Source organism: Pelodiscus sinensis, chromosome 13 (genome assembly GCF_049634645.1).
Source record: "Pelodiscus sinensis isolate JC-2024 chromosome 13, ASM4963464v1, whole genome shotgun sequence".
Taxonomy (NCBI): domain Eukaryota; kingdom Metazoa; phylum Chordata; order Testudines; family Trionychidae; genus Pelodiscus; species Pelodiscus sinensis.
In genome coordinates, this window is record NC_134723.1 from 3,713,966 (window position 1) to 3,734,054 (window position 20,089).

The 20,089-nt window shown below is 52.3% G+C and overlaps 1 protein-coding gene across 1 annotated transcript in view; it reads left to right on the top strand.

Annotated features, from left to right (window-relative positions):
• Positions 1-19,779, top strand: part of GABRA3 (gamma-aminobutyric acid type A receptor subunit alpha3) — a 113,505-nt gene extending 93,726 nt beyond the window's left edge. The window contains exons 8-10 of the mRNA XM_006136294.4: positions 1,265-1,417; positions 5,555-5,766; positions 17,151-19,779. Of these exons, the coding sequence (XP_006136356.1) occupies positions 1,265-1,417; positions 5,555-5,766; positions 17,151-17,483 (698 nt within the window). The 3' untranslated portion in view covers positions 17,484-19,779. The remainder of the gene's footprint in view (positions 1-1,264; positions 1,418-5,554; positions 5,767-17,150) is intronic.
• The last annotated feature ends 310 nt before the right edge of the window (positions 19,780-20,089 follow it).

The window sequence follows — 20,089 nt, forward strand, 5'->3', positions numbered from 1 at the left end:
GGATGATGCTCCCCCTGATTTTCGATGAGTTTTCTTGGGCAAATATTCGCACAATTATAGAAGCGCGTCCCCGACAAACGGTTTCTGTTTAATCACCAGTACTAAACGTCTCTCTCTCTGTCTCTCCCATCTGCCCCTCCGGCCCCCCTGCCAGGCTTAGAGAGCTGCATTTCCCCTCTGTGTCGCTCCCTGGACTTTCTCCGTTTGTGTGCTTGCTACTACAGCTCTCCTAGAGGGCCGTGTCCTCTCTCTCGCACTTGCTGTGAATTGTATCCATCGTTAACAGCCCATCTTGCCTCCCGGGAAGGAGTGTGGGGAGCTCAGGGCACTAGAATTCAGTCTAGCTCTGCCCTCGAGTTGGCATAAAAATACTCACAAGGTTAGGCCGACGTGGCCAGAAACCTGCAAAAGCCACCAATGCATAACGGCTGAACAGAGCTAGAGTCGAGCCACAAAGATACCATGTTCCAGCAGTGATGAGGCCGCTGTGAGGGCTTCTACCATTAGCAGGAGTGCTGGGGCAGAGAGAGCGGAGGGGAACTAGAAACAGCAGCTAGACGTTATCCCTTGGCTCAGCCCCCAGATCTTGAAAAACCAGCCCCTGTCCCGACCTTCCGGATGAATGACAGGGGAGGGGCTGGCTATTGGCAGGTCGTAAGATCTTGTGTCACAAGATAGAGGGCACAGACTCCACTGTGATAGGCTACAGGTGATGCCTTCTCTGAGGGTGACCGGGCATTTCCTGTCACATGGCTGGGGGGGAGGAGTATAAAAGGGAGTGCAATTCGGTTCAGCAGAGGAGCAGGTGTGAGAGGCTGGGTGAGCCAGGGAAAGCCACGTTGCTCCATGTTTTTCAGCCAGTTTGCGTCCATTTTCTCAAGTCCCGAGGAAAGGGGCTTTAAAAAGAGTTAACGCTGGGGGCTTTAGGTCCCTGCTCTGGCTTGGGCACCCACCTGCCCACGTGCAAAGCAATCTCTGTTTCCACAAGGCAATATCTATGTTTGCACACGAGAGCAAGCCGGACCCCAAGGTTTGTAACAAACATGCCCGTTTCCTGTCGTTATGATAGGATCTAGTTTATCACGAGGGCAGATGGTAACTTGCTGCAGGATCAGGTGAGACGGCGCTACAGGACCGGGGTACAACTCACGCTCTCTGGGGATAAAAAATGCGACTTTGAGCTCTGGACTGAGGTTGTATTGAGTCAGGCCTGGCAAGTAACGGTTGTTCTGCTGCTCTCTGCTCTAACCTGCTGTCCCTCCAGGGGAATATGTCGTCATGACCACGCACTTCCACCTCAAGCGGAAGATTGGGTACTTTGTGATCCAGACATACCTGCCCTGCATTATGACTGTCATCCTATCACAGGTTTCCTTCTGGCTTAACAGGGAGTCTGTTCCTGCCCGGACTGTGTTCGGTGAGTTTCTGGCATGCAGGGTGCTGATGGGGGAGGGGTTTCATTGGAAGAGCAACCGTGGCCGATTAGGTAAACATAGCACGGCAGGGAATGGCTCGACATCTGTCTGTCTATCTGCCGGTGTCTTCTAATCTATCAGGTGCCCCAGCCTCTGGTACTACAGAGTTTCGTTTGTGAACCTTGCATTTCATTTACCCCAGGTGTGTCCCTAGCCCTCTGCTTGGTGGTCAGTTCCGTTTGCAGGGCAGCTGCTGAGCAGCTTGGGGGATCGGTGAAATCGGTTCTCTATCACCCACGGGCAGGTGCCTTGGATTCCTGTGAGCCATTGGCCTCTGCTGGAGCATGCCAGCCCTCCGGGCATAGGCAGGGGTCTGCGGTGTGCTACTACCTCTCATTGTAATGTTCGTGATGGGGTTTTCGTCCTTGCTCAGACCTTCCATTAATGTCTATCCGGCGGGCAAGTGGCAAGGTCGAAGTAGTCGGAATCCTGCTCTCCAAAGTGCTGCCAGGCCAGATTCTAATCAGTGGAATCAGTTATGTCTCTGCGCTGCATGGGACACCACAGGAGGCAGGGGAAGGCAGCGGGAAGGACAGGGAGGGAGGAAACTCAGAACAGGAAGAGAAAGATGTCAGGAGAGCAAAGAACCAGAGTCAGAGCCTTTCTCCTGTAGCTTGTCGTCTGAAATCAGTGAGCCTGGGAGCTAGTCCTTGGGTTAAAAGGCCATGGAGAAGGTGAATCTACCTACTGCCATGTCTTCCCGCCAGTCATGACCGAGGCCTAGGTGCAACGTGGAGGCGGCATTGCTGCGGCTTTTCACTGGGCAGTGGCCCAAGAACAAACAGTGCCCTGGATAACCCTGTTAGCGCTCTGACCGATCATGGACATTGCTGCCCTGCTGGCAGAACCCAACAGACATGGATACAATTTGGCTGGCCAGCAGTCCCTCATGGTAACAGAATGTTCTGCTGGCTCTAATCTTTAACAGATGTTACTGTCCTCGGTAAGAGCGTATTTTACAGGAAATACAAATGATTTAAATTGTGAGCACCGTTCCGTCCTCCGGGCTAGCGCAGCACCCCTCACGCCCTCTGTGCTCGTCAGAACAGCCAGATCATGCAGCCGTCATGAGAAACCCCACATGATGCCAAACCAGGTGCTGAGTAATACAGCAGGGTGGCAAATTGTTTTCTCCACCCAGGGAGATTTTCAAGACATCGAAAAGTTTTCCCTTCCCAAGGGGGGAGGACTCAGGCGACAGGCAATTTTATGAACCAAACACTGAAAAAAAATCACTTTCAGCCAGAATGTTTTGTTTCGATAATTTCCAAATGGTTTTGTTTGTTTGTTTGTTTGTTTCAGTTCTGACTTTTTATCTTTTAAAAATCAGAAAACATTTGAACTCAAATAATGGAAACTTTCCCTTTTGATAATGTTGAAACTTTTCTCTCAGAATGTTTTCAAGTTAGTACAGGTTAAACCTCTCTAGTCCAGCACCCTCAGGACCTGGCCGGTGCCGAACCAGCGAATTTGCCAAACCACAGGAAGTCAATATTATCTAGCAGCATCACCAACACTTCCACTGCTTACTGGGTTCTTGGAAGACAGTTAGGGGAATATTAGAGCTAAATAATAGCACAGAACATTGAGAGCCAGGACTGGTGGCTGTAAACAAACTTTACGGGACCACAGGAAATGTGGCCACACCTACGATACGTGGACACCCAGCTATGTAAAATCATGCCGGAACATGGATGTTGCTGGACCAGAGAGGTTCAACTTATATATTGTTGTATGATTTGTTTTATTTTAGATCCAAGGGAAACCAGGACACTCCAGAGAGACTTAACCACTTTCTTATTTATTACAAGTTTTAAACAGTCAATATAGTTGTTTAAATTTTATAAGCCTTAAAAACAATGACTATACAATTTAAACCGTACGTACCATACATTCTAAAGCAATTAATATAGCACAAAGCAATGCAAAAGCAATTGATAGAAGATCTACTATAATACAATAATAAAGCCTACTTCACTTACACTTCATCTGTATGCTACCTACAGTATCAGGCAGGAGTTCATGGTCCCTTTGATTCCCACACATCGGAACGCCATGCGCTGGGGTCGCCGGTGTGACGGGTCTATTACTTTGAATTAAAACAAGCAGGATTGACCTGCGAGTCAGTCTTGCTCCCTCCCTCTCATCAATTCTTCTTAGTAAGCCCATTTTATAGCAAAGTGAGACTTGGTCGTTCTAATAATATTACCAATTGATTACGTATTGTGTAGGACACCTAAAAGGCCCAATGCCCTATTTTAGGTACATCCTGCTACTCAGGATGTTGCAAAACTGACGAGCGTAGTTAACAGTTTCATGGCCGCATCTGTAATTCTTCCTTATCAGAAACAGAAGTAGCAGTACAAGTTTACTTCTCATGCGCTCTTGATGTGGTCTCGCTGTGCCGCTTAATCTGCATTGTTATGCAAAACATTCCTGCCTCTCAAAGCTTCCCCGGAGGGCCTTGCCTGCGTGCCTATTTGCACCAGACTTGAGACAGGCCTGGGTTTTGCTTGTTAGACATCCGCATTGTGGTCAAGGCAGACTTTATTATTTCAGTCCACACAGGGCCCTCCAGGCTCCTCTACAGCTAGTCTTTGAAATTGACCGTGTTTCGTGAAAGCAGTTTGGGTTGCAGAGAATCAGTATTTTTCAGCAAAAAACAGTTTGCCAACAAATTCCTGATCAGCTCTCCTGAGTAATAACCATGCAGTTACATGGAACTGGCTGCTTTCTTGGAGGTGTTGTTGACATGCCGGAAGTACCAGGTGTGTGGGGAAGAGCGTTATGGTCTGTATATACCGCTTGTGCTTTCTGACTGTACTTGTGCATGTGCTGAACTGATCCCTGGGTGGAGTCAACAGGACTCCACTCTACCTAGATTGCAATTATTTTCATTTCTTTACACGCTATCTTCTCACTTCACTTCCGAGGCAGAAGGCAGGGCCAGAGCCACAAATATATTAACCGACTATTTGAGATCAGGGCCAACTTGTTCCCTCTACAGTGGCCAGTGGAATCAGTCAGGGCTCCATTTAAGCATGGAGGCAGGTTGCTAGAGGTAGAGAGACTCAACGCCCCCCTCCAAAAATCAGTGTCCCATCTCCCAAGTGCCTGACTCCCCCTGCCCTGGCCCGTGCACGTGCCCATCTCTGCAGGCCCAGCCCCTGTGCATGCCACGTGATGCTGCAGGGGTTCATTCAGCCTTCCCTTCGTGGCAAAAGCCACTGGTTCAGAGTCGGAGTCAGCCCCATCCAGCACCACTGGACAGACTGTAAAAGGCCATTTTGCAGCCAATAATGGCAGTGGACCTGTCTTATGGATCCTGATAGCACGGTCCAGCAGTGAGCACACCAGCTTGTAAGGCCAGACACCTGGACTTTGTTCCCAGCTCTGCCAGTGACTTTTTGTGTGATCCTGGGCAAGCCTCTTCCCTGCTCTGTGCCTCAGTTTCCCCAGCCATTAAACTGCGTTAATTGTTTTCAGCCACCGTTGAGGTCAACAGACGGAAAGGGCTGCAGACGTCTTAAGCGTTGACACTTATTTTTTTGTGGGAGGAAGTAGGGAGGGGAGCGTACACAGACATGTGTTAAATGCTCCACAAAACACAATGTAAATATCCTAATAGCAGCTCCTTCCCAAATGTTCCATTAGATTGGCCTGGCTGGCTGCACCTTACCATCATTTTATTACAGTAGCACGTGGAAGCACCAGTGTACTATACGCTGTACAAACACATTGTGAGATTAGACCTGCCTCGTACGGTCTGCCATCTAAGTAGAGCAAACACTGAGGCGTAGTGAATTGCCCAAGGTCACCCAACAGGCCAGAAGCAGAGCCGGGAATAGAACCCAGGACTCCAGGGCCCCCAGCTGGCCAAACCCATTGGTGGGGTAAGTGGGCATGGGTCCACAGAAGTCAACGGGGTTGGCCCAACTTATGCCTTTGGTGCGTTTGGTCCACGAGCATCTCTGCCTTGGAGGTCAAAGAGCTAGTGGGAAGAGACAGCTCCTTGACCAGCCTCAGCCAGGTGGTTGCCTTCTTTGACAGCCCCCTCCTCTCCTGCTTTGTCCCCGCAGGCGTCACCACCGTCCTCACCATGACCACACTGAGCATCAGCGCCAGAAACTCCTTACCCAAAGTGGCGTACGCGACGGCCATGGACTGGTTCATAGCCGTCTGTTACGCCTTCGTGTTTTCTGCGCTGATCGAGTTTGCCACCGTCAACTACTTCACCAAGCGGAGCTGGGCCTGGGATGGCAAGAAGGTGCTGGAGGCCCAGGAGATGAAGGTGGGTCCTGTAGTCAAGGCCCGGGAGCTCGGGAGGGCGAAGAAACGCCCCACGAGAGAGCTGCATTGGGACCAGGAGTGGGTAACATGCAGCCCGGCACATTCCAGTTGGCTGGATGCTACTCACTGGGGTCATCAATGCAGGTCTTGACTGGAGCGGTTCTTCGGGGTGGAGGGAAAAGAGGCTGGGGCAATGTATTGCCTTTATCGTTAGCTGGGGGAAAAACCCGACAATGCTCATGAGCCGGGGAATGTCTCCATCTGCCCCTCCCGCCGTGCATGCGTGTGTGCGTCGGTGTCTGGTTGTGTCTGTGCACATCTCTGTGTGGCGCCATCTCACGCTTCCTTTGCTCCATAACGGGGCTGCTCTGCGCCATCTTGCTGCCGTGATGTTCCAGCATTATGCCCAAAGCCAAGATCACACCAAGGGAAGCCACCACCCTCACTCTCTTTGCTCCCTCACTGGGTGAATGTCCCATGGCATGGAGAATGTGGGGGGGATGTCCCATGGATTGAGGACGTGGGGGGGGATGTCCAATGGGATGAAGGACATGGGTGGAGGGAAGGTTGTCCCATGGATGAAGGATGTGGGGGGATGTCCTGTGGATGAAGCACATGGAGGGATGTCCCATGCATGAAGGACGTGGGGTGGGGGTGTCCCATGGGATGAAGGACATGGGGGAATGTCCCATGGGATGATGGACATGGGCGGGGGGAAGGTTGTCCCATGGATGAAGGATGTGGGGGGATGTCCTGTGGATGAAGCACGTGGAGAGATGTCCCATGCATGAAGGACGTGGGGGGGGGCGTGTCCCATTGATGAAGGACACGGGGGGATGTCCCATGGGATGAAGGACATGAGGGGATGTCCTATGCTTTCCCCCAGTGCCAGGCAGGCATATCACAGGGAGGGCAACATTAGGTGCTGTGTGTTATGCTCAGCTGTTGGCAGTCAGCTACACCAGGAGGTAGAGAGCCATCTGAAGCAGTAACTGGCGAAAAATTAGTGGGCATCAGCCAGATTTCTCTTCTGGCTTTGGAGCCGCCTTTCTGACAGCTTCCTCTGTGGCAGGCCTCCCTGGCCTACACTGACACCCCCTCCTGCCTTGCCGATCTTGTCAGGGCTGCTCAGAGGAATGGCTTGTTGTGGTGCACTGCTCCCTTGTCCTATTTATTCAATCAGTTTCAGAATCAGCTTTGTCCTTGTTCTCAGTGCTGGAGCCTGTTTTTTGGTTGTGCATGATAATGTGCTGCTGGGGGCTGCTGAGGGACCATGTGCAAACGGGGAGTATCCCTGGAGGAAGAGCTGGGGAGAAGGAATTCAATAGTTCAGTCCATTCCTTTGGACTGAGTCATAGCCTTGAAAACAAGATCAGAGGGTGGGAGGTGGAGCTTGCAAATGGGGAGCTAGAGTTAGTATCAACTGTACTGTAGAGTCCCTGCCTCTTCTGGGACCTGAGCTCTGCTTTCCACCAGTGTGATGCTACCGACTGAGTCTGTTCTCCAAAAGCGATGGCCGAACAGTGGGATTCTGTCCGACCAAGTGAGACACAATGGGAACAGCTACAACGCCTTTGTGATCAACCTCACACAATGGGGCTGAATGTGGCCCAATTGACACCAGTTGGATCAGATCCTAAATTGGTTGGGTCCTGGTTAGAAATGGGCAGAACTGAGGGGATAAAATGAGGACTGATGTGGTCCTTCACCCACCACGTATAACGAAACCCAACTTAAATGATCCAGAAGCTAAGCAAAGCAAACCCTCAGTTAACTTCGAAAAAAGAGGCCTTCTCCATTTCTGAGCGATTCTCTTCACACCAGAGGGGATAAAAGAACCTGAAAAGACCATGAAGAAACTTGCGCTTGCAGTAAGGCAAAGCAGACACGTGACGTACCCGAAATCTTACAAAGGAAGCTTTTCCTGTGAGATTTGCAGCCCAAGATTCAAGATGGTCAGATAAACATCCAACTGTCTGAGGGCTTGTCCCACCTGGTGCTTCTCCATCCTCATGAGTTTCACCCACCCCCAGTTATGTTACAGATCAGGAAAGTGGAACAGATTCCTTCCAGCTCTGATAAATGTTCTATTTGCTTGTTACCATATCTGAGACCACCTATGGAAGGAGCACCCAAGGAAGAGCAATGGGGCTAAAGTGAGGGAAGTATTTGTACCAGCAGTGAAGTGCCCACGTCTGGTCTTTATAAAGTTGTCCCCTGCAGAAAGACACTAGTGCGCTTCATTTGTAGTGCAAAAAGCCCAGTTGTGTAGATCAATGGAGCACCCACCGTGCTGCATGGCCCAGAAGCTGGGGCTATAAAGAAGCAGCAGATTCAACATCTACAGGAGCTTACCATGAGCTTTGCATGATCGGCAGAGCTACCCGAAGAGACGGGTTGTGAAGTGAAAGCTGCAAGGTGGAAGTCGGAGGCCTTGAGGTAGCGGGAAGATCCCGGGAAGCTTGACTTGGCCAGTTTGGAGATGATGAATGAAGAGGACTCGGTGAAGGTAACATGGCAGGAGCCAGAGGGCAGGAAGGAGACCCCAAAGAAAGCAGGGCAAAGAGCGGATGGATTGCATCCAAAAAGCTGTGAGCAAGTGAACCCTAGAGCTGCCTCAGTCCAGTGAAGAAGGTGGATGCTTGCCCAATGACCCAAACCCGGATGAGGGAGAAAACGATTTCATTTTGGCACTGGGAGAAGGGCCCAGATTGACAGCCCTTGGACTGAAACTCTCTCCGTTTCTGTGGCATGGATAGCAACGACCTCTCCCACTCCCACCAGGAGGTAGGGTGGCTGGGTGGTTTGGCTTTCTGGAGTTATCCAGCTTTTTTTCAGGACGCTAACTTGCCGACCTCTGGACACCTGCCCACTCACAACAGCTGCCACAGACCAAGAGGACCATGTACGTTGTGGTTTGCTCTGCAGGTGTGTCCCTGTCCCTCGCCCCTCATCTGTCCTGTCTATTGTAGACTACTGCTCTGTTTGTACAGCACCTAGCACAGGGAAGCCCTGAACATGGAGAGTCTCAAGGTACTGCCATCATAGACATGATTAACTCTAAGGGTATGTCCAGACTACATGGCTCTGTCGCCAGAGCCATGTAGATTAGTTTACTAGACATACCCAAAAGAAGCAGCAATTTAAATAATCGCCGCTTCATTTAAATTAAAATGGCTGCCACGCTGAGCCGATCAGCTGTTTGTCGGCTCAGCGTGCTAGTCTGGACACTCCACGGTCAACATCAAAGGCATTTGTCGACCGCCCTGTTATGCCTCGTGGGATGAGGTTTACCGGGGCGGTCGACCAATGCCTTTGATGTCGACCACGGAGCGTCCAGACTAGCGTGCTGGAGCAAAGACTTTCTTGCAGGAGTTCTGCTTCACCAAGTAGAGCTGCCATGGAAGACTTGGGGCAGTCATTCCAGCTGGAGAACCATTTTTGGTGCCCCACGCAGCGATTTTGTGTGAGGACAGGGGATTGGTGGAGAAGAGCCATCTCCCGCGGTGTCCTGCAAGGCAGCCAGCAATCCAAGCAGAGAAAAGGCACCCGTGAAAGATGAGTGGCTTCCATACAAGCCATCTAACCCCTGGAATCTCCAGAGCAGTCCCACCAAGGATCCCCCCGACTGGAACCTGGAGGGACTGCCTCTGGGCTGAAGGAGCCTCGTCACTGGAAAGGCGATGACTTGCCTCCAAGGGGAGATTCCCCTCTGGACTCCGGCGATGCGGCCTCTGATGGGCGGTGCCACCTCTGAGGGGTTTTCCCACCTGCCCTAGAGAGGATCCTGACTACACTGTAAGCCCAAGGGACCAAATGGAGTGGGATTGTCACGGCTGGACTCCATGGCGGCCTCCTTCCTGTTGATCTCTGCACCTGCGCTCCAGAAAGGTCGCTTCCACCGAGCTTTGCCCGGGGACTCCAGCAAGGCTGCCAGACCTGTGAGAATGAGAGTGGCCAGTGATTGTCCCCCAACAACGTCCCTGCCTCAAGGCGGGGCGTTTTCAGGTGATCCTCCTCGGGGCCTGCCCAGCTGCTGCTTTCCTGCCATGGCATCGTTGCCTGGGCAAGCGTCACCGCTTCCTGCTGTCTCCGGGCCCATCCTGCACTCACCTGCACATCTGAGCAGCTCCTCGCTGGACACCTGCAAGCAGCCATGTGAACTCCCCACGCCAGGCAGCAGGAGGCCCCTTTCTCCTCTGCTCCCCAGGCCATGGTCCTAATCTATGAGGCTGAGCTCATCCAGCTTCTTCTCCGGCCTGTCTTCTCCAGAGGAACGTCACCAGAGTCCAGGCCCACCCTCTCCCCCAGGTCCCAGCCCAGGTCCTGTCGGTGGTGGGGAGCCCACCACTAGCTCAGTGGGGAATCCACCCGAAACACATCGAGCTCTCAGGGACCTAACTCCCTGGCCTGGGCTACTTCCTACCGGACTCACCACAGCCGCCTTCGCTGCTTTCCTCTGGACTGGACTGGGGGCTTCTCTGGCCATTCCCCTCTGACTGGCCTCTGTGGGGCGGCCTACCAGCTGCTCTTCCTCCAGAGCCCCGGCAGCACCAACTTCCCCGGCAGCGACCAGCCCCGACTGAGCTGCTCGACCCGTCTTTATAGCCGACCTCTAGCTGGAGCATGCTCAGTAGGGCAGTGGGGACGAGTCTCTCTCGGCCAAGTGACTGGTTAACCCTTGAGGTCCAGTGCAGGGTTGGAATACCCCCTCACAGCAGTCTGTTGACGTGGCTCCTTTTAGCCCTAAAATTACACCCCCATCAAAGGCCCAATGCTAGAACCCAGTTCCTTGGCCGTGTGTCCTGCTCTCTCCTCCGTCTGTCTGGTTAGCTGTGCCCTGCTCTCCGCTCTGCCGGCATTCAGGCTTTGGTCCTGCAAGAGGTTCGGGCTCCACCCAGCACAAAGAGGAGCAGCTACCCATGGCGCCAGTGAGGTGAAGCATTGGACAAAGCCTTCTGCATTGAGTAAGAGCAAGCTTGGAGATGCCTACTCCCTCTGAGGAGGTGGGCTGGATAAAGATGAAGAACGGGCACGTCGGCGACCCCGTGGGCAGAGGCATGGTTCTCCTCAGACTAAAGAGGCGCTTCGCAAAGCGCTGCCCTCTCTGGCCTCATTCCTGCTAATAGGCAGGAGTCCCATGAGGGGGAGGGCTGGCTGGCTGGCTGCACCCCCTTCGGTGCCCACATTCTGCAGGATCCAGTCTCCTTTGTGCGTGAGCCCTACCAGCCACACCACTGTTCCCAAAATCCTTTTACTTTCCGAGCCCCTCCTCCCGCCAACTCGGCATCCCTCTCCCAACCCTCTCCCTGCGGTAGGGCTGATGCGGCCGGGTGTGCTGTGCCCTTCCAAGCCCCAGGTGGACACTTTTCTGAACTGAAAGTGTTTCAAGGAGCAAGCAAACCCTGTTCCATGACCCCCAAATACCCTCCCTATAAACCATGGGGGAGGATGGGTTCTTTGCATGTTTCTAGCACTGCGCAAGAGCCCAACATGTTTTACAAAAGGTAACGAACGCGCCCTCCCAGTCCTCTGTGAGGTAGGTAGTATTGCCATCCGACTTCTCTAGACTGGGATGCGGAGAAGGTAAGTGAAAGTCAGTGGCCGAGTGGGGGATGGAGCCTACCTCTCCTTGATCCTGGCTTTAATCTCTCCAAGGAGACGGCTCAGCTATATATAGACAGACTCCGATTCAGCAAAAATCTCATTGTCAACCACAGTGTGTGTGCGCTTGGGCAGAGGGGGAGAAACTTGTCTCAGAAACATGAGGTGATGAGAGGTCTATAATGCGCTAGAAATGTCTGTCTCGTCGTGCTAGCTTTCCTGGCTGTTCCTCCATTAGGAACGCAGCGCGTGAAGTCAGCTTTGTGATGGATGGTGGAGGGCAACGATGCCTTTTCTCCCAATGAGCTGTTTCTGAAGGATCTGGGTTATTTTCCCATTTGCTTTGATTTTCCACGTTTCCTTTCTGTTTCGCTAGCAAAGGGAACCCTGGCCAAATCAATACGCCGGCAGGTCAGAGGACGGGTTTGTATCTGATGGCAACAAATGCCTATTTCCTTGTTGACATCCTGCATGAGTCATCCACAATATAAAGCCCAACCCAGGATCTTCAGGCCCAATCTGGTGTGCCCGTCTGTCGGGAGTCGGATTGCTTGAGCTCCCGAGCTTTGGTTACCAGGATGCCCTCAGATGCTGTAAAATGTGGGCCCAGCCTTACCATTCTCAGCGTCATAATTTGCCACATTCTTGCCTTCCTTAGGGCTCCTGGGCCTGATCCAAAGCCCATGGGAAGCTACTCAGTGAATGAGTTCACTAGATAGAATGTCTTTGAATGCCAGTCCTAAAGGTTTCCAAACATTTTCTGTTCTAATCTTCTATTTTTCACCTGCTTATCTGGAGCTGGTGTAACTGCCACCAGGTGGATTTGAACCTGGGACCTCGGGAGCTGAGTATAGGAGCTGAGTATAGGACCTTCTGAGCTAAAAGCCAGCTGGCTCCCAGCCTATGCTGTAGCGGTCTCTTGGTCTTAACTGTTGTCTAGGTACCACTTGCATTACTCAGTAATCACACTAGAGCTATGTCTACACTCGCGGCTTCTTGCGCGAGTAATATGCAAATAAGGCTAAGCGTGGAATATCGCCGAGCCTCATTTGCATACCTAATGAGCCACCGTTTTTTTCAGAAGAGGCTCTTGCGCAAGAAGGAGCATCTACACTGGCCCTTCTTGCGCAAGAAGAACCCTCTTGCGCAATGCCGTTACACCTATAACTTTTCAGGAAGAACGGCATTGCGCAAGAGGGTTTTTCTTGCTCAAGAAAGGGCAGTGTAGACGTTCCTTCTTGCGCAAGAGCCTCTTCCGCGAAATGGCGGCTCATTAGATATGCAAATGAGGCTCAGCGATATTCCACGCTTAGCCTCATTTGCATATTTCTGACGCAAGATTGCGCCAGTGTAGACAAAGCTTTGGTGTGTGGGTTACATTGGCAAGGTCAGATTTTTGAGGGAAGCATTGTCCAGAATGAAAAGTGTTACGTCAGTTGCATTCATCGCTGGTCAGTAACATGCCTGATTAAGAATAAAATAAATCGCAGTGCACTTCCAAGAGAATTCTGCATGCGGTAATTGATCATTCTTTCAATCCGTTACTCCATACTCGTAATCTCATTACACTGGAAGCGACGGTAAGAGGTAATCACAGCATATGTAGTGTTAAATCGTAAAACATTTTCAGACCTGCATGTATGGCTCCATAGCGCATAACAGGCTACTGCGACTCACTTGCTTTGAGGATGCACAACGAATCGTGGCTCCTCCCAACAAATTAATTAATTGATTGTGAATCTGTTCTTCAGGTGACTGTTGAAAACACTAGCAATTCTTACCACCTTCTCTATCAGGCATCGCAAATGTGGCCTGATCATTAGTCTAATCAGTCTGTGGACTTTGGCGCCTGCAGTTTTATTTGTGCAATTGCAGGCATGATTACTGGCGGCAGAGCTGCATCAATTAGTGTGTGTAGTGTACATGGGTTTAAAGGCTGATCCGCTGCAGCCTGTGGCATCCCTGGGAACGTGCGCTGTGTAACTGACCAGGGGTGAAATTCACCTGTGATGTGCCTCCGCAGCACTGGGAGGTGCAGCTGGGAGAGACTCCATGGCCCAGGCACTGCAGGAGGGTGCCCACAACTAGGTATGCATGCCAAGGAGGTTAGGATGTGGACATGCTGTCTAGGAGCCGCAGAAGAGCAGCTTCCAGCATTGCAATCTGCAAGGTGAAAATTGGCTCGAGAGCGATTGTGTTGCTGTTTTAGGACGGCCGCTCCCAGCATCTGCTAAGCAACCTTCACAAAACCCAGCCACTGGGGGGAGGACTTCCTGTGTGAGAAGTGAATTTCACCCCCACATGATTAACGGCACATTGCCGATTGCAAGAATACTGCTCAATCTTCTCTCAGCCGGAGAGGGAGAGGCAGGGTTAATGGCCATAGCTGGGAATGAAGGGGCTTGATTGGCTGTACCATGCTGCCTTCAAAGCACAAGCAATCAGGAGAAAAGCCTTTGCAAACAGAACTACTGAGTCACATTTGCTCTGCTGCTCAGGATCTTAATAATTGTTGATGTGTGTTCCGAAGGCGGACGCATCTTCCTGCAAAGAGCGAGGCATCCCAAAGGTGTCACGGGTTTTAGCAAAGATTAATATTTGTCCATAACTCATACCAGAAAGCGCTGTGGTTTCCTTTGGTTGAGTCTCCTTTGGTTTGAAAAGTTGCCGCCATCCGGTCCAAGGGCAGGTGTAGCTGACAAACCCCTTGGACAACATAGGGGGAGCAGTCCAGAGGAAGCATGTCATGCCATGAGGGCAGGTGACTGGACTCGATGACCTCTTGAGGTCCCTTCCAGTCCTGGTATTCTATGATTCTATGCTATGGGCTGAGAATGTTGACCAGTGTATGTGGCCAATACAGACCAGCAGAGAAAACATCTGGGGACAGAAACAGATTGATTCAGCGAATGATTGGTGAACGGAAAGAGGAACTAAGTGTGTGCCTGGGCTACTGGCAGTGAACAGGTGGGCCAGCTCTGCCGACGGGCACTTGAAATGCCAGGCGCTTGGAAAAGGTGGGTGATGTGAGGTTCACAGTGCTGGTGGTGTCACTACTATTCAGTCGGTGCACTGCGTGAGGGTCTGTCCCCCTTGTGGAGCTGTAGTAAGGTCAGTGGAGAACGTGGGGGATGAACTGGGCTCCCGTCACTGTCTTGCTCCCCGAGTTACCTAAAGATCATAGATTCATCGAATCCCAGGGCTGGCAGAGACCTCAGAGTCATCGAGTCCAGCCCCCCGCCCAAAGCAGGACCAACCCAACTCAATCATCCCAGCCAGGGCTTTGTCAAGCCAGGACCTAAAAACCTCCAGGGATGGAGATTCCACCCCTCCCTATGGAACCCAGCCCAGTGCTTCCCACCCTTCTAGTAAAATAGTTTTTCCTAATATCCAACCTAGACCTCCCCCACTGCACTGTGAGCCCATTGCTCCTCGTTCTGCCATCTGCCCTCACTGAGAACAGCCTCTCTCCATCCTCTGTGGAACCCTCTTCTTGTAGCTGAAGGCTGCTCTCAAATCCCCCCTCGCTCTTCTCTACTGCAGACTAAACAAACCCAGATCCCTCTGCCTCTCCTCCTAGGTCATGTGCTCCAGCCCCCTTGTTGTTCTTGTTGCCCTCCGCTGGACCCTCTCCAATGTGCCCACTGGAGTGGGGGGCCCAGAACTGGAGGCAATATTCCACATGTGGCCTTACCAGCGCTGAATAAAAGAGAATAATCACTTCCCTTGATCTGCTGGCAACCCTTCTCCTAATGCAGCCCACTGTGCCGTTAGCCTTCTTGGGCCCACTGTTGACTCATCTCCAGCTTCTCATGCACTTCGGTTAGGTTAATCCCTGGGTCCTTTTCTGCTGTGACGATGTTGCTTGCTATGAATTCACCCGGCTGGAGGCTGGGGCTGAGTAGAGGCTGTGGGTTGTATGCTCATCCTATAGAAGCCACGCACCTGGCATTGCTGGCGGGGGTGCCGCAGTGCCAGGTCTTTACTCAGCGCTGGTGTAGGGATTGTGGTGACTTTCCTGCCTTTGCGTCACTGGGAGGAGAGATCCCTGGGATGCCACAGCTGCCCTGTGCCCCGGGATCTGCTCTGTGGCGATTGTGCGGAACATAACGTGGCAAGGACAAGGGAGCCGTAGGAGTCTGTTGTCCAGATGTAGACGTTCCTCCCCAGGATTTTCATGACATGACTGAGGTCAGCTTGTGTAAGACGGACCAGATTTCCACCCAGGCTCAGGTCTCATCCTCATGGAAATCGCGATCGAATCTCCTCTTCCAACCCCTCTCCTTGCCCAAATCCCCCCCTTCCTCGCCCCCCACACACTCCATTTCCATCATTGACAAACCTACAGCCAGCTGAGCTTTGGGTGCTGCCGAGGGTTCCCTTCATATCCACCTCACTCTTGGTTGCTATATAAGCCCAGTGACTGTAGGAGGGGATCTGTGGGGGGTGGTGCATTTATCTCCCAAGATGTGTTATCCCAAGGGAATTCACTGTGTCCCACTGGACAAACACCAGCATGTGGCGACCAATGTTCCCTGCAAGCTAGGTGCTCACGCAGCTGCTCAGGAGAGATCCAAATGCTGCCCAGCTGATTAGCAGAGCGCCCCCCAGGCAGCAGTGTGCGTTTCTAGCAGTGGTGCACATTGCTGCATGCCTCAGCACACAGAACAACATTATTCTGCACATGGGTGGAAAAAATTAGAGGGAACATTGGTGGTGACCCCAATCTGTATCAGTGGTACTCCTCACCAGAACAATAGTCCAGAAGCAGAGTTAAACAGTTTGTTTGAGCTCTTTCCCCAGACACTGGGCTCGCTGGGTCTGATTCTCCACCCACTTGAATTATGGGTATCATGAGATTCCTCACATGCACCAGAGCAAGATGAAGTGGAGAGAGAGGATGATGTGGAGAGACAGCCAGGTGAAGTGGGGAGACAGCCAGGTGAAGTGGAGAGACAGCCAGGTGAAGTGGGGAGACAGCCAGGTGAAGTGGAGAGACAGGATGATATGGACAGACAGCCAGGTGAAGTGGAGAGACAGCCAGGTGAAGTGGAGAGACAGGATGATATGGAGAGACAGCCAGGTGAAGTGGAGAGACAGGATGATATGGAGAGACAGCCAGGTGAAGTGGGGAGACAGCCAGGTGAAGTGGAGAGACAGGATGATATGGACAGACAGCCAGGTGAAGTGGGGAGACAGCCAGGTGAAGTGGAGAGACAGGATGATATGGAGAGACAGCCAGGTGAAGTGGAGAGACAGGATGATATGGAGAGACAGCCAGGTGAAGTGGGGAGACAGCCAGGTGAAGTTGAGAGACAGTTGTCCCCTCCCTGTATCAGGCCACTGTGTGTGGGGCTGGTGTTACCTGAGTGGAAGAGGGAGGGATTGGAGCAAAGCTGGCATGTTGGGGATGTGCCTGCTGTGCCACTAGAGTGGCTCAGAGGATCCCCCGAGGCTGAGCACCTGTCCCGGAGTTTGGTGGCCATTATTTGTATCGCGGTAGCATGTCGGAGTCAGTGTTAGGCACCGTGTGCTGTACATCAAAGGAGTGACTCCTGTTTCCATCTGGTGGGAGCTAGAGGAGACTCCATCATGCTGTCTCCCTCCATCTCCAGCAATCCAAGTGAAGCAGGGATGACGAGGCTTCCAAACAATGGTCTTCTCCCCCAACGCCATCTTTTCCTTTGGCTCGCCGCAGGGCTGCCATCCACACAGCTGCCAGCTGAGAGCACCTTACTTATACTTTACTGTGGTCTAATACAGAATGTTTCCCCCCTCTAGAAAAAGGAGCCGGTGGCGCTGGCCAAGAAAGCCAACAATACCTACAACATCGTGGGCACCACATATGCCCTCAACATCGCCAAGGACCCCGGCCTGCCCACCATCTCCAAGAGCGCCACCGGCACTGCCACGGCCACGGCCACCGTGCCCCCCAAGGTGCCCCGTGTGGAGGAGAAGCCCCCGGAAAGCAAGAAGACCTATAACAGCGTCAGCAAGGTGGACAAGATGTCGCGCATTGTCTTTCCGGTCCTCTTCGCCATTTTCAACCTGGTCTACTGGGCCACGTATGTAAACCGGGAGTCGGCCATCAAAGGCATGATCCCCAAACAATAACCCAGCCACACAAACCTGCCATCCGCGAGCGCCATCCAGGCTGGAATTCGCTGGGGCTTTCTTCTTCTTCTGCCTTTGGTTTATGAAGTTGATCATATTAATTTGACCTAGTATGATGATGATTTGAATATTTTTCACGTGAACAAAACTGTGATATTTATTTAACCCCCTCTTGGTTTATTTTAGTTTTATTTTTTGTTGGTGATGATGCAAAATGATCAGAAAAAAAAGTGTGCCTCTAGCATCGTAGGTCTGATGTTCCTCCTCGTCCCCCCATGTCTCTCCACCTCCAGTCCCTGTGAAATGAAAGCTGCTTGCATGCTGTTTTCATTCCATGCTAAGCTTTGCTGAGGCTGGCTGGGGTGTTTTTTCCACCTCGGTCCCACCCTGTGATTGGCTGCCCTGGGTTTTGTGGATCCCTGTTGCTCAGATGCTTCTGGGCAGATAGGTTCAAGGATGCAGGGACCTCTGGGGACCTCCTGCCAGTCGGACGGACTGACTGTGTTATTCTTGGCAGTAACTTTATTCTTAGAGCAGCACTGGGTGGGTGAGTGGTTCTAGACTCTGGGAGCTAATTAGCGTCCACTTCTCCATCCTTCCCCAACCATCCGCCTTCCCACTTCTTTCCCTCAGAACCAAGCACCCCCAGCAGATTATCCTCTTCCACTGTCGTCCTCCCACCCTCTCCGACTGGCCGTGGGCTGTTCCTGAGCCCACTGGGCACCTCATGTGGCGCTTGCCATCGGAGGAAGACCCATTCAGCGTCCTCAGGGTGAATCAGGGAGTAAAGGAGCAGAGACACCAGGAGCAGAGGAGAGGTTTCTAAGCCTTGCAAAGTTGCAGGCCGGAAGGGAAGGTGCGGACTGTGGTGCCTATCTCCTTGCTCCACCTCCTCCTCAACTTTTCCCCTCCCTACTCCCGTTCTTCCCAAATCATCCGTTCTCCTACCACCCCCAGCCACAAGCTTTTCCCAGTCTCCTGTCTGAGGGTGGAACGGGACCAGTGCGGGGTCTGGAACCGGGCAGCGCTGTAGGATTAGCAGCAGCGTGGCATAGAGAGATGCAAATGGAGCCCAGCCCGGCCGTCTCATTCACTAGCCTGCCCCTGGCTGTTGCCAGCCCCAGAGAAACGTGCCAGAGCCCCAAGGCAGGCAGATAGGGGATACTCTGAGATCCCCGGGCTTGCTCAGGAGGGAGTGAGGAGCTCACAGGCCCAGACTGCACCTTGCGTTTCCACAGGGCCCGTCACCCCAGAGAGCCGACGCAGCTCCCAGCCGCGGAGTGACTCTGGGGCAAGGCACAGTGGCTGCGTCACTTCCCAGCAGTGCCGAGCAGTGATTTAGGGAAGGTTTAGGGCCTTCGGGTGTTGGAGTTTGCCAGGAGGGAGGGATTAACGCCACCACTTTTGCAACCCCACCTCCTGGAATGCTACTGGGTCCCAACACCATTGCTGTCACGAACCCCCATGTTCCACACACCAGCCGCTCTCACCCCCCGGCTGCCAACTCCCGACTCCCAACGCTGGAGGGGCCAACTGGCAACCGGCTCTTTCCTGGCCACCAAGGCCAGTCCTTTGCCAAGGGCCAGCTGGCTGTTTTGGACAGTGCCTCCAGGCCATTTTCTTAACGAACCGAGACAGCGTGTGTGCACCAAAGCAGTCATGTCGCCATCCCGGGGAGGGCTGAGTGAGTGACATAGAAACCCTCCGCAAGCAAACTCAATATCATGGTGACTAACGAATATCAGGGGTTTGCACATGGTACGCGGTCGAATGCAGGCTTAAACGTGGGCCCTACAGCGTCACAGAGGCCTCGGCAGTCACATGCAGTGTGCTCCAACTGCTCACGTGAGGTCGGCCCCTTCCGCCGTTAAGCCTTGGTCCAGTGTCTCACGGGACACATTCTTGCTGCCGACTGTCCGGCTGCCTGGCAGAGTTCTTTGATGGCTCTTTATTATAACTCTTGCTCAATTACTTACAAGGCCAATTACTTTCATCCTAGGTGAAACCAGCCACAAACTTCCAGCTGCTCGCATTAGCCATTCACTTCTCCCCTCTCCCTACTTGGGAAACTGATTCCCAAGGGATATGTGCTGCCTTCTGAGTCATCCTGGCCACAGCTAGTCCCTGCAACTCTGTAGCGGCATGTGGGCCAGGCCCAAGCCTTAGGTAAGGTAATGAAGGGGCGAGGCCTTCACTGTGGTCTGAGGGTGTGTCGAGACTACACCTCTCTGTCGACAAAGAGATGTAGATTAGGCACATCGAAATTGCTAATGAAGCTGGGATTTAAATATCTCACACTTTATTAGCATAAACATGGCCGCCGCTTTTTCCAAAATGGAGTTTTTTTGGAAAAAAACAGCAGTCTAGATGCGGGTTTGTCGAAAATAAACCTTTTTTCGACAGATCCCGTCTTCCTCAAAAAACGAGGTTTACAGGATCTGTCGAAAAAGGGTTTATTTTCGACAGAGCCACAACTAGACTGCCATTTTTTTTCGAAAAAGCTCCATTTCGGAAAGAGTGGCGGCCATGTTTATGCTAATGAAGCATGGGATGTTTAAATCCCTGCTTCATTAGCAATTTCAACGTAGCAATCTAGACGTAGCCTG